Below are 13,928 nucleotides of genomic sequence, written 5' to 3' on the forward strand. Positions count from 1 at the left end.
AGTTTAGGTGTATGTTGAGATCAATTTTCTTATTTATTAAAATTATTATGTCTGTTTATCCAATCTAAAAGAAAATTAGCTACCGACATGTAGCACAATAAGCACCGCTAGCGATACGACCTGTAGTACAGATGAAGTAAATGGCACGGAGTCATTCGTGACTAACAAAACGAAGCGAAACCCTCGCTCAATCTGTGCGCCCAGAATCCAAAAATGGCTTCCTTTCGCGAACTTCCGAGTCTCCTCCTCTTAATCGCCGTGTTTTCCCTCGCCCTCTTATCTGTCTCGGCCGATTCGGATTCTCAACGGGTCTCGGAGCTTCTGGCCCTCCAGTCCCGATCTAAATCGGGAGTGATCCACCTGGACGACCGCTCCATCTCTCGCTTCCTCACCTCGGTCAAGACTCCGAGACCCTACTGGCTCGTCATCTTCTTCGACGCCACTCAGCTCCATGACAAGACAGAGCTCCATCTCAAGACCCTCCACAGCGAGTTCGCCCTCCTTGCCAACTCCTTCATAACCAACAACCAGGACCCCGAGTCGCCTTCCCATGCCAAGCTCTTCTTCTGCGACCTCGAATTCAAAGAGTCACAGTCCAGCTTCGGCCTCTTCGGCGTCAATGCCCTCCCTCATATCCGCCTCATCGCTCCGCACCAAAACCCCAAAGAATCCCATCAGATGGACCAGGGAGACTTCTCCAGACTCGCCGAATCGATGTCCGAGTTCATCGAATCGAAGACTAAGTTTGTCTTCGGTCCGATCCACCGGCCACCCATGCTTTCCAACAAGCAATTGATAGTCATCGTCCTTGCCATTTTGATTTGGATTCCATTCGCTATAAAAAAGATCGTGATGGGAGAGACATTGCTCCACGATCCGAAAATCTGGCTGGTCGGTTCGGTGTTCGTCTACTTCTTCAGCGTCTCGGGCGCGATGCACAACATAATCCGGAAAATGCCCATGTTCCTAGCTGACCGGAACGATCCGAACCGCCTCATATTTTTCTACCAGGGCTCCGGGATGCAGCTTGGGGCGGAGGGGTTCGCGGTCGGATCCTTGTACACGATTGTGGGGCTGTTGCTGGCGTTCATGACGCACGTGCTCGTGAAGGTGAGGAATGTGAACGTGCAGCGAGTGGTCATGATCGTTGCTCTTTTCATTTCGTTTTGGGCGGTCAAGAAGGTCGTGTACTTGGATAATTGGAAGACTGGTTATGGGATCCACGGATTCTGGCCTTCAAGTTGGAAATGAGCTCTGCGAAAAGGTAATGATTTTGGGTTATTAGTGAAGGTGGTTTATGTTGCTCTTGGAGCTTGATGTTTGAATTGTATAACTTTTGATGATAAACGAGATAAAGTAGGTTCCTATTGCCGCTTGACTAAGGCTTAAAAACCATTTGCTATACCAGTTTTGTGTTGTTGATTGCTGGCTTTTTGTTCTAATCTTCACCTTGTTTTCTCTGTAAAACAAAATTAATTAGCACTAGAGCTGGAAATAGACCGATTGGCTAAGTGAAACATAAGTTAGGGAAGTGTTCCGGCAGTTTTTCTGGTCTAAGGAGACAATGGTGATATTGTGTTTGGTGAAGTCGTGGCTGTGAGATCGTTGGGTTTCATCTTAAGTATGATAGGTTGATTTTCCTGAATCCTTTCACTTAATAATATGCATGAAACCTAGTATAATTACCGTAGCAATAACCCACCGGTGGGTAGACCAAGTGGTAAGGGTGAACTTGTGTGCATGAGCCCCATGCCATAAATTTGATTCCTCCTTGGATCAAACTGTCAATTAAGTACGAGGCCATGGGGGTAGGTTGTTGTCCTAGTGTTCCCGAGAGTTTAGGTTCCATGGAGATTCTGCTGTGGGATGGTTCCCTCGTAAAAAAAAAAAAAAAAAAAGAGTACGGTAGCAATAGCAATTTTGAATATAATTTACCGTTCACATTGCCAGCTGCCCATGATCCTTCTTCACGATTACAATTGCTTTAACATAGATTTGATAGCAGGCTGCTTAACCTAAACGGTGTCCATAGGCTATAGCGTATTTTTTGATCAATCACTTATCTATATTTCCTGTCCATACATTAAAGGACCATTGCATTATTTTGTCAATTACATGCATCCACCTGTGAACATGTTTTAAAAGCTGGTCATGCTTGAAATTGAACTTGCGGTAGAAGTGGTAATACCATTTAATAGTGTTTACATTGACTGGAAAGACCGAGAAAGATCCTATGGCTAATTGCTCCTTTGCCTGATGTGAATGTCTGGTCATTGGTGCCAGGTTTGTATATCAATGGTCATTATAGCCTTCACCTGTGACCTGACCATCTTTTTTTTCTTTTTTTTAATTGGCACCAGGTGTCTGTGAACAGGTTCTCGATTAATCCCGGGGGTGCACAGGTTCTAGGTAAAGAGTCTACCGCAAGTGCACCTCGGGTAATTTAAGGGAAAAATCTCACAATCCGATAGCTCCTAGAGATTGTTTGCACTCAAGGGCATTTGAACCTTAGACTTAGGAGGAGTATAACTCCAAGCCCAAGGCCTTTACCACTTGAACCAACCCTTAGGAGTTTTCAGCTGACCATCTTAAGGGGTCCTAAAACTTGGTCTTTGGTATCTGCTTGATAATTCATGTCTACTGTCTAGGCATGCATATTCCCGACCTGTCCATGCACTCATGAGCGATGGCTATGAAAACATTTTCGTTGAAAGAATTATATCTGGTCATCAACAGGATGGTTTCAACCACCAGGAGTTGACTCAAGTGATTAGGGCCTTGGTTTTGGTGGTATGCTCCCTCTACGTCGGGAGTTTCAGAGATGCACTTGGACTTGCATCTTTGAATTACTCGAGATGCACTTGCAGAAAACTTATTGTTGAGGGACTGTGTACCCCCGAGATTAGTCGGGACTTTGTTAGACACTCGGTGTCAATAAAAAAAATGAACAGGATATGTTCAAATTTTTGGCGGATTTCAGATATCTAATTTACCTATGTGGGTGTAAGTTATAGAAGTCATCCAACTTTGAGGTGAAAGTAAATCTGGTATAATATTCGTCACAAATTCCTTCCGTCCCAGCGGAGAAAACTTCCAAATATCAGAGAACTCCTATTCCTACACTATTTTCCATTCTTTCCTTTCCACCCAAATCCTTCTCTCAAGCCCACTGTAAGGGAATGCATATCTGATTTTGCTCCTTGTTAAAATATTATTTACGTGTTTAAAATTATGTTGTTTTTAACTTAAGTTTTTAGTAGAAATTTTTTTTTTTGACAGTATAACATGATATGATAGTTATTATTCTATGAGTATTAAGTTTTTGTTTTATTTTATTAGTAAAGTGGATTATTAAAATTATATATGGTAAATTTGATCATTAATGAATAATCTAGCAATACTTATTAGAAAAGAAAATGAATAATCTAGCTTAGAGAAGATGGAAAGGGAAGACAAAGGTAACCTCAGTTTGAAGATAGAGTTTGCTTTCTTGATTGGATATTTGTTTGTTGGGAATCGAAATTGGGGTGAAATTTATTTCTAGAAAACAGTGACTCAGTGAGGGTGGGAGTGAGTCATTGCTTAGCGCTTGATTTTTGTGTCTCGGACATACTAATTAGTCAACCCCAAAACGACGTGTTCTTTATCATTGCCCCTGGTGTCACTTGGCATGAAGTATAGTGCTAACAAGAGAATTTAGAGGAGAGCCATATGACCTGTTTCGGGCAGAACCAATTTCGAATTGGGATTCTTCACGGACTTAAAAGGAGTATATGCATGCAACGTTAACTAATATATTGTCCACCCCGGTGGTTGCAAGGTAGAGTGGAGTGGTGCTGGTGGGCCTCTTTTTAAAAAATTTATCGACCATGTTTTCAAAGGAAGGTGGGGGGTTGTGATTCGTGAACCCTGAACATGTGATGGAGATGTGAATGAGATTAGGCATATCTGGTGACGAGGAGTACAAGAAACTTGTCCAGACTTATTTGCCAAACTCATGAGCGTGCCGCGTGGTGAATGTTATTTATTTTTTGAGATATGGTATATACAAGTCGAATATACAAATCTCATACAAATTCTTTATAAAAAAAGTGTACAACACTACGAAAAAGTGTGAAAATTTATTTATTTTTGATGAGACTCATATTTTTACAAAAAACTTGTGCAGTACTTGTACATTTGGAGCTTGTAGCTAGGCATTACTCTATTAGATATTATGATCGTGAATAGTTAATGCGCTGTTTAGTCCTGTTATTCACTCTTCGGGAGAGGGATTTGTATCTTGGTTCTATTTTTTTTTGGTAATGGTTGTGAGATGACTAGGGAATGATGTCTCCCGGCGTACAGATGAATTTATCTCATGAGAACAATTACACTATGTAACCTTAAATATACAAATAAGCGAATAACTGCCATTTCTTAGACATTATACCTTAAAACTATAATGCCAGAGGTCATAAGTTGGGATCTTTAATGGATGTCAACACCTTTTTTGTCTTTTCCCACCGCCTTCAAACATTGTCCTTTATTGTGGTTGGAATTAAGATGAGACTTTACACGTTTTGAAACGTGTATTGATAAATCCAGAGTTGAGTATAGAATGGTGACGAGATCCCACGTTATCTGGTAATGTGTTGAGTGTTTTACTACTTGAGTACCACATCAATGTCAAGTGGATAATTTAAGAGGTCCATTCATTAATCATGACTAATAATCTTAAGTCTTGTTTGTTTTTTATGAGATAAGATGAGATGAGAAGAGATGAGTTGAGATAAAAATTGAAAGTTGAATAAAATATTGTTAGAATATATATTTTCTATATTATTTTTATTTTGAGATTTGAAAAAATTGAATTTTTTATTTTATTTTATGTGAAAATTTAAAAAAATTTTAATAATGAAATGAGATGAGATGAGAATGAAAATAATTAAGATGAAATGAGATAAGTTTGAGTTCTTTTCTTATCCAATTTCTCAAAACCCAAGGCCTGATCCGGAAAGCATACATGCAAAAGAGCCTAGATATTATATATAGTTAAAGCTTGGTAAGATTTCTTTTTCTTTTTGTTCTATAAGGTTCTGTTTGGATATAGAAATACTCTCAATTTATTTTATTTCATTTCATTATTATAATTTTTTTAAATTTTTATAAAATATAATAAAAAATTCAAAATTTTCAAATTCTAAAACAATAATAATATTAAAAAATTATATTCTAATAATATTTTATTCAATTCATTTAAATTCATTTCATCTCATTCGTTTGGAAATACAATTAATCTCAATTCATCATTATAACTTTTTTAAATTTCAAAATAAAATATAATAAACAATTTAACATTTTTAAATCTCAAAATAATAATAATAATAATAATAATAATAATAATAAATAATATTTTAATAATATTTTATCAATTTAATTCAATTTAACTCAATTTATTTCAATATCCAAATAGACGATCTCACAGTTCTTCATTACTTTTTTAGAGTGCGTGCCCACTTTTGTAATTCTTTCAGCGACCACCATGATGGCTATCATGTACAAAAGCTAAAGTCTCAATTTTCCACCAAGCACCTGTCTCTGAAGTCGCTGCATCATGCAATTCTTTCCCAGCCCTCACTCTATTTTCTTATTTTATTCAACTATTTGTTCAAGGCTGCAGAATCACTTCATTAGTCACACAAGCTATACCTTGATAGTAATAATTAATCGACCAAGTAGAAAAATCGCACCAAAGAAAATATAATAAATAAGTACACCAATGTCGGTTGTAGAATATTGCATGAATCATCGAAGATAAGGCTGGATCCAATCCATCCACTAGAAGGATTGAGTCACCAACAACTATAATGTGAAATGGACAAGTTCATTCATTTTTGTAAAGCCATGATAATTAATTACGATGTATACTTTAATATTTCTCTGATATCCATTATCAAGATCATCCCGTGGCTTCTTTATTCGATCGAATGGCAAAAATCCACATAAACACTTGCTTTTTATCTTAGTATATATGAGCGCTATTGCAAAAACAGCGAGCTCAGAGGAAGAGAGAGCTCAGTATACTCAAAAGTAGCCAGTAGAATGGACAACCATCGACCGCTGTTGGAGAATCCTAAAACTTCTCCCTGCAAAACTCTATGCTTAATTCTCTCCCTAGCTGCCATCATAAGCTCATCTGCACTTGTTGCTACCCATCTACTTAAAGCTGCCAGCTTCTCCGATCCTTTCCCACAGCGCCACATCTGTGATCAAGCCCACAACCCAGCCTCATGCATAGCCATGGCCTCAGAAGTGGTCCGAGACACGAACAGTACGATCATGCAAATGAACCATGTCCATCTACTTCAAGAGTTCTTAAAAAGATCAGCCTACGAAATACAAAAAGTCATGCAGAAAGCCCAAGATGTCAAGCATAGGATTAACGATCCTAAAGAACAACTGACTTTACTTGATTGTGTGCAGCTAATGGAATTGTCCAGGGACAGGATCTTTGACTCCTTAGCGGCTCTTGAAAATATGACCAGCCGTTCCTGTGAAGATGCCCATGCATGGCTAAGCAGTGTTCTCACCAACCATGTCACATGCTGGGATGGATTAGAGGGAACAACCCGAACCTCGATGGAGCCAGGGGTCCAGGACTTGATATCAAGGGCCAGAAACTTCCTAGCCATGCTTCTCGCGGTTTCACCCTTGAAAACCGAAGTGACTGAGCCATTAAAAGGGGGATTCCCCCCATGGGTAACGAATAGGGACCGGAGGCTTTTACAGGCTCTGCCAAAGGAAATCAAGGCCGACGTTGTGGTGGCTAAAGATGGGAGTGGGAATTACAAGACTGTGGAAGAAGCTGTGGCATCGGCACCCGATAAAAGCAAAATGAGGTACGTTATTTATGTGAAGGAGGGCACCTACGAAGAAAATGTTGAGGTTGGGAAGAAAAAACAGAACGTGATGATCGTTGGTGATGGCATGAACTCAACGATTATCACTGGCAGTTTGAATGTTATCGATGGATCGACTACTTTCAAGTCTGCAACTGTAGGTAAAGATCTTCCTTAATTATAGTCAGCAAAAATTATATTTGTTCAGGAATAGGTAAGTTTTGTAAATTCTTTTTTAAAAAAGCGGATAAACTTAGACTCATATAAAAAAATTATTTTTTTAATAATAAATATATATATTTTTTAAGAAGTGCGTGTATTGATTTATAGACGCTAAAATTATATCTAACATTATTCTACAACTCATTTGTTTTCCTAAAAATCAAAGTACCAATAGCTTTATTTATGAATGGGTGCGGGAGATACGGACAGTTCCCACCGAGCAAGCCAAATTTTTTTAACAAACATTTTTTTAAAGTCCTTAAATATTTTTACAAAAATTACAAACTCATTAAAAATATTTCCTAATTCATTAAGTAAAGAAAAAAAAGGAATCGTGGCTTTTGTTAGTGATACTGCTGGATCGGTAGGAATATCATTTCCCTTTATGAATAGTGAAAGGATGATGTCATATTCTGTTTGTATTTCTCAATAAAATGATAAATACCATTACCACCAACAATAACAAACTAATTAAAAGGACATGGGCAATGCAGCTGCTGTTGGTGATGGATTCATGGCCCAAGACATCTGGTTCCAAAACACGGCCGGGCCACAGAAGCACCAAGCGGTGGCACTTCGTGTTGGAGCCGACCAATCCATCATAAACCGCTGCCGCATTGACGCCTATCAGGACACACTCTACGCCCACTCCAACAGGCAATTCTACCGAGACTCCTACATAACTGGAACAGTGGATTTCATCTTCGGCAATGCGGCTGTCGTGTTCCAAAACTGCCAAATAGTAGCCCGAAAGCCCATGAATGGACAGGCCAATATGGTAACAGCCCAAGGTCGAACTGACCCAAACCAAGCCACCGGGACTTCAATACAAAACTGCGATATAATAGCAAGCTCTGATCTGGAGCCCGTGAAGGGCTCGGTCCGATCGTACTTGGGTCGACCGTGGAAGGAATATTCAAGAACAGTGGTCATGCAGTCGTACATAGGTGACCATATTGATCCGGCAGGGTGGTCGGTGTGGAGTAAAGATTTTGCATTAAAGACATTGTATTACGGAGAGTATATTAATAGGGGACCAGGTGCTGGTACTAGCAAGAGAGTGAACTGGCCTGGCTACCGTCTCATTACTAGCACAGAGGAAGCCAACAAATTCACTGTAGCTGAGCTCATACAAGGAGGGAATTGGTTGAAGTCCTCTGGAGTTGCTTATTCTGAAGGGCTGTAACGTGAATTGCATGTACCATCAAGATGATCACCTCAAGTTCGAATAAGAATTTCAAGGAGTGTCTTTCAAAAGCTGAAGCATGTGGTGTTTTGCTTAGGCAGCTTCTTTCTATCTTTAATTATGTTACTGAGTGCAATGTTGTGTATGTTTTTTTTGCAAACTACTGTACACGAGTTTTTCTTGTATGTATAATTATGACTTGTCTTGATCGAAATCGCGTCATTAAAAGAACATTACTTATTTATGGTCAGTTATTTTTTATGAAAATGATTATTTCCTGTTAAAGTGAATATATTTTCGTCACAAATAGTCATTCTCGTCACAATTATTTTCCATTAGTTAATTCCCATATTGACTCCCCATGAAGTGTGATACATTTTCTTCAACCATCGAAACTATAAAATTCTAGATCCAAATGGTAAGATAAATATAAAAAAAAACTTGGGACCTCTTCAACCTAGAAAGTACATCCTGTAATCAAATAATGAACCATGCTTGGCTAATTTGTAGACTACGTATATACCCAAATTAGTCATTGCTGATCATAAAATAAAGTCATAACATGAAGTGTTTACAACAAGGTCCAGCGAGTAAATTGAAAAGGACACATATATTTTCTTGTTCAGAGATATTTAAAAAAAAAAAAATGGCAATTGAATCTGCATTTTGCCATTGATCATCCTCATCATGATCTTGAATCATTCCACGCTGACTTGTGTTATTCAGATTTCTCTTCAACCAATATCGAATCATAAACTACCATTTTTAATTATTTTTCTGTATCCAAATTTAAGTGGCAACATATTATTTCCGAACTTCAGTACCATTGAATCCATTAATGATCTTCTCAGCCATTTAGAGCATGCAGTTTAAAGACATGTTGTCACGAGTCTCCTCGATCGTTGCCGACAAAAACCCAAGTCCAAGAAACTTCGGTGCTGTTTCTCATAAAGAAACAAGCTGATCAGCCCAACGTGCCTCCAACCATCCAAAAAAACCCTCTGCAGATGCTGCTATCACAACCACCTAAGCAAGCATTTTTGTGGTATTTGCCTTAAAAACGTATAGGAATACAGTGTACGTACGTAATAGATGATCTTGTAAGACGATATGCATGTAGCTAGCTAGGCAACCTTTTCGGAATATAATAATTCATCAGGAGGCATACGTACGTGGTAAAAATTATAAAATGCCATTTGCATAAAATTAAAGCTAGAAAATGGATTCTTTTGATCACCCGTACTTTGGATGGCATGCACGAAATAAAGGTCAAAATAATGCAAATTGACAGTTCTCGATCGGACTGACATGATCGTTAATTAGGACAAACTTATTAGCAAGACAGATTTTACAAAATAAAGTTATTTATAATATTCTTTGTATTGATCAGCCAATTAATATTTCTGTTTTAATTTCATGCATGGGAATTAAATGCAAATTAAAAATATAATAATTATATAAATTAGGATTCCATTTTAGAGATATTAATGTAAGTGATATATGCTTTAATCTCACAAAAGATGATAATTTTTCCAACACCTAAATTGTTTTGTCAATATATATATAATTCCTTATAATTGGATTTTTTTTGTACGTTGATTTGAGTGGTATATATAATTAAGTAGCTCTCGGCCACCCTATCTGTTTCACTGCAAGAAAACCCACCTTTCTCAGCGCCACTTTTCGTCGCAATTACCACCTTAATTCGCCGCATATCTCTTTTCTCGGCGCTATTTGCATCGCTGCACATTGGTTGAAATAATATGCATTTTTTTGCCCAAAGTCAGCGAGATGCTAGAATCGCTGCAATTGCAATTTTTTTCCGGCGACTTCAGCTCGCCAAAAATTGAAGTGATTAATCGCCAGAAATGCGTGTGCAGCCATCACATTTAATCGACGGAAGAAATCATTTGCGTCAATAATTCTCGTCCCAAAAAGTTCATAAAATCGTCGCAACAAACCTTTTTCCAACAAATATTTGTTTCGACGCTAAAAGCTAATGGGAACCATAAAGATTTTTTTCGACGAACATACTTCGGCGCAATTAGACATTACCATTGATTATGAAATCGTCGCAAATAGTTATTTCCTTTCCATCGAAAATTTTTGACGCCAAAAGGTATTTGCGACGTACAATAGTCGCAAATAAGTATTTTCGACGACAATTCAAATTTGCGGCGACTTAGAGTCGCCGCAAATAATCTGTTAAAAAATAAAAAAAAAAATTTACTTGTGAAACGTTTGACTAGTATCATTATCCTTATGATATCTTTTTATGGTATCATAAATGTGGATTAACTTCTTTAAAGAAGTTAATCCACATGAAACAGATTTACCAACCAATAAAAATAATAAAAAAACCAAGATTTTCTGTAAGCAACTACCCAAGTTTTTAACTCCAACTACCTAAGACAATTTTGTAAGCAATAAATTGAAACCAAGATTACAAAGCATCTAGATTAATAACCATTGCCACTTTCTGTGAGAAAACAAGTGCTCAACTATAAGTATTTAAAGAGATTGCTATCTACCATACAGTTAGCATGCCTGATGGAGTCAGATAAATACATAAGATTGAGGAATTACCTGGTGAATACGCATTTCACCAAGGCGAATCTGTGCATATGCTTTATCTTTTGCCAAAGCAGGGATATCACTAAGAAAATACGAAACACCTCTTGATATGGTTAAAAAATATGGATCATTCAATAATAGCTGGGTAGAAAACTGGAGGAGAGAGAGAGAGAGCCAATTACCTTCGTGAATACATATCCAGCAATGAGCCATTATCATCCACTAAATATAAATCGAATTAACTCCAACTGAAAAGGGAAGGTGTATTATAATAAAAATAGTATAATACAAGTCCAATGTTATTAAACATAGAGCATTGAGATGAGATCAAAATCACGACACAGCAAGTTACAAAGAAAACATAGACTTTATGGCTGAGATAAATATGCCAATTCTTACAAGATAAAAGCTACATTTACTTTCTGCAGTAGTTTGAGAAAAGAAGGAAAATCACCTTGAACTAATAAAGTTAAAGCAGCACTAAGAGACGCATTTGACCTAAACATTGCAAATGGCTTCTACTCCCCAATTTTTGGAACCCATGTACTCAAAGGAATTGAACAAATGGGTTGCTGACGAATGGGCAAGGAGCTTAAAGAATGTCTAAAAAACCTGTAGATGCCTGAAAATTAGGCCCATGGATTTGTTTCTTAGTGCTGGACCCTCAAGTGACAATCCCACAAAGAAGTTTACATTTTAGTATCCCTAACAACGAAGCAAGATGCAATAGCTGTAGAAAAGAACCATCCTATGAAGAATGGATAATGGGAATAGTGGCCACCTTGTTTTGTAAATCCTTCTGATGCAAATGAGTGAATGGTTTTCCATCATTTTTGAATACTTCTGATGCAAATCCTTGTATATTTTTATTTTTAAAACAAAATGAATGTTCTCTCTTAATCCATCAGAGCATAGTAAGTCTTTCTGATATTTATGATGTCAGCCTTTGTACATATCATTTTAAAATACAAAGATTTAATTCTTCATAACTACCACAGTTCAACAAAACACAGAAGATTATTCCAGAGATACCTCTTTCGAAATTAGAATGAAGTCTGATGCACTGAGAACTCCAACAAACTGACTCTTGCAAAAATCCCAGAGAAGAGCCACATAGAGTTCCTGGAAGTAGTTTCTCAAATGTCATCTTTTTAATATGACATTTGAGAAATAAGTTTTACACTTTTCTTCTGTCTTTATATTCCATAGTTTAATTCATTGTTCAAGTAATCTGAGCATAAGATTTGGATCTTTATAGCAGAGGATTGGGTTATAAAGTTTTAGTTTTTGTTGTGTTCAGATTGTGAATTTGGCTTATTCAATTACTAAAACACACAACATCCTTACCATACAGTGCACAAAAGTCTAATATTGCACCAAATAGTTAGGTCAAATGTACAAAACTTTGATAATTTCCATAACAATATATTGTTATATATATAGTTAAGTCAAATGTATTAGTCACTGCCATTATAGCTTGTGAAGGAGGAGTTGGCCTGAAAACACATGTTGAACTTTAACAAATTAGAAGTATATTAAAACATAAAAAATAAGCAAGCAAAAACTGCACCATAATTGGCAACACGTCTGAATTCAATACAAAAAGCAGCTAGAAGTGAGAAATGTTCAAAATCAAACTATCAGTTTGAACTCATTTATATTATCAAGCAAAAGCATATCAAAATACTGCCCTACATGAAATCAAGCAAAGGACCCTAAAATCTGTTACATCTTTGTCATAATGATCACAAACAAGGACAAATGTCGAAGCAAACATCAAGGGTCCCAGTGATACCTGATACTGGAAAGACTCATGAATCAATTAGAGAGTTCAACATAATCTCTTCATCAACAATTCTGCTTAAACAGCAACACCACACCTAATTAAGTTATAAACACTAAAAATAGTCTCAGACTCTCAAATCTGCAGAACAATAAACTAGGTAGTTAACAAACAAGTTTTTATCTTACTAGCACCCATCTAAATATAAACTTACAACTATGTTTCACAATTATTATCAAACATTGTCAACCCAATGCATGCTTCTTTTACTCTATGTTTCAAAATTTCAACTTTCATTGTTGTTAATCAATTCGAACAAAGGGCAGTTGCGAATGTTATCCATTCATATGTTATTAGATCTATGGAAGGATATATTTCTTTCTAAGCACCCTAGAAAAAAGCTGAAAATATTAGTTTTGTAAAATATTAAATTTGAAGCTTTTTCTAAACGAGGAATAAGACATAGTATGCCACATACTTGTGATTACAACATGTAATCATCAGTCCACTCTCAAGTTAACTATCAAATTATATAATCTAAGAATTTGTAATATTCTGAGTCAAAAAGACATGGTGAGTCTGAGATCATCCAAAAGGATTTTAATGTCAAGAGTGAATTACTTCAGAAATGTTGAGAGTAGTTTTAATGACCTCACCTTGTCTATGCAATTCTCAAACCCATTGTTTGGTTCGAGTGAATCTATCCTGAAGCCAATACATCATATAAATCACAAGTTGAAGAAAAAAATTATTGCAAAGATAGGATAATGGAATCTGGTGTAACAGGATCTCAAAAAATTAAAGCGTATAAACAACAAAGGTTCTCCAGAAATACATACTAGCAGAACTCCCAAGTTATGTTTTGGAGGTGCTTGGAACTCACGGAATCTCTATGGCATGAAATGTGGAGAAGTCAATACAACATAATTATTTAGGAAAATAAACACAAACAGAATAAACACGAAAAAATGTTTAAGATAATCTGTTTACTGAGAGTTAAATAGGAAGTACAATGTAATACGAAGTGGCACCTACTACATATTTAATTAATAGGACGGAGCTGGAAAAACACTTAAATTCTAAACAGGAAAAATCAAAGGAAACATGCTTTTAACTTGGCAATCTTACTTGAGTATCAGATGAGGCACAAATGCGCAGTACAAGATTTAGTTTTTTAATAAGCAATTATTAACAAACTGAATCAGGAGTTTGTTAACATTCTTTACCATTATATATTATATAATATATCAGAAGTTTGGGAAACCCCATTAATCACAAACCT

General features: G+C 36.7%; 2 protein-coding genes and 1 long non-coding RNA gene across 4 annotated transcripts; 2 read left to right on the forward strand and 1 right to left on the reverse strand.

The window, feature by feature from the left end:
- Positions 1–128: 128 nt before the first annotated feature.
- LOC121264407 (probable dolichyl-diphosphooligosaccharide--protein glycosyltransferase subunit 3B) lies at positions 129–1,407 on the forward strand. Its single transcript, XM_041167567.1, has one exon. The coding sequence runs from the start codon at positions 214–216 to the stop codon at positions 1,249–1,251; it is 1,038 nt and encodes a 345-aa protein (XP_041023501.1). The 5' UTR covers positions 129–213; the 3' UTR covers positions 1,252–1,407.
- A 4,525-nt stretch (positions 1,408–5,932) lies between these two features.
- Positions 5,933–8,433, forward strand: LOC121264408 (pectinesterase). Its single transcript, XM_041167568.1, has 2 exons — positions 5,933–7,042; positions 7,598–8,433. Exons 1-2 carry the CDS (start codon positions 6,085–6,087, stop codon positions 8,287–8,289), a joined length of 1,650 nt encoding a protein of 549 aa, XP_041023502.1. The 5' UTR covers positions 5,933–6,084; the 3' UTR covers positions 8,290–8,433.
- A 2,251-nt stretch (positions 8,434–10,684) lies between these two features.
- Positions 10,685–13,656, reverse strand: LOC121264409. Of its 2 annotated transcripts, none has more exons than XR_005940492.1 (3): positions 13,486–13,656; positions 11,046–11,111; positions 10,685–10,945 (listed from the first exon to the last, which is right to left on the reverse strand). It is a non-coding gene; the product is annotated as an uncharacterized LOC121264409 (long non-coding RNA). The 2 variants fall into 2 exon arrangements; XR_005940491.1 differs by lacking the exon at positions 13,486–13,656 and adding an exon at positions 11,318–11,486.
- Between the last annotated feature and the right edge of the window lie 272 nt (positions 13,657–13,928).

This window comes from Juglans microcarpa x Juglans regia, chromosome 5D, assembly GCF_004785595.1.
Source record: "Juglans microcarpa x Juglans regia isolate MS1-56 chromosome 5D, Jm3101_v1.0, whole genome shotgun sequence".
Taxonomy (NCBI): Eukaryota; Viridiplantae; Streptophyta; class Magnoliopsida; order Fagales; family Juglandaceae; genus Juglans; species Juglans microcarpa x Juglans regia.

Bases quoted from the DNA above. Each gene is read 5' to 3' on its own strand.
- LOC121264407 (XM_041167567.1), top strand. From the start codon at position 214: ATGGCTTCCTTTCGCGAACTTCCGAGTCTCCTCCTCTTAATCGCCGTG.
- LOC121264408 (XM_041167568.1), top strand. From the start codon at position 6,085: ATGGACAACCATCGACCGCTGTTGGAGAATCCTAAAACTTCTCCCTGC. The intron at 7,043-7,597 runs GTAAAGATCTTC...TGGGCAATGCAG, and splicing joins TTTCAAGTCTGCAACTGTAG to CTGCTGTTGGTGATGGATTC.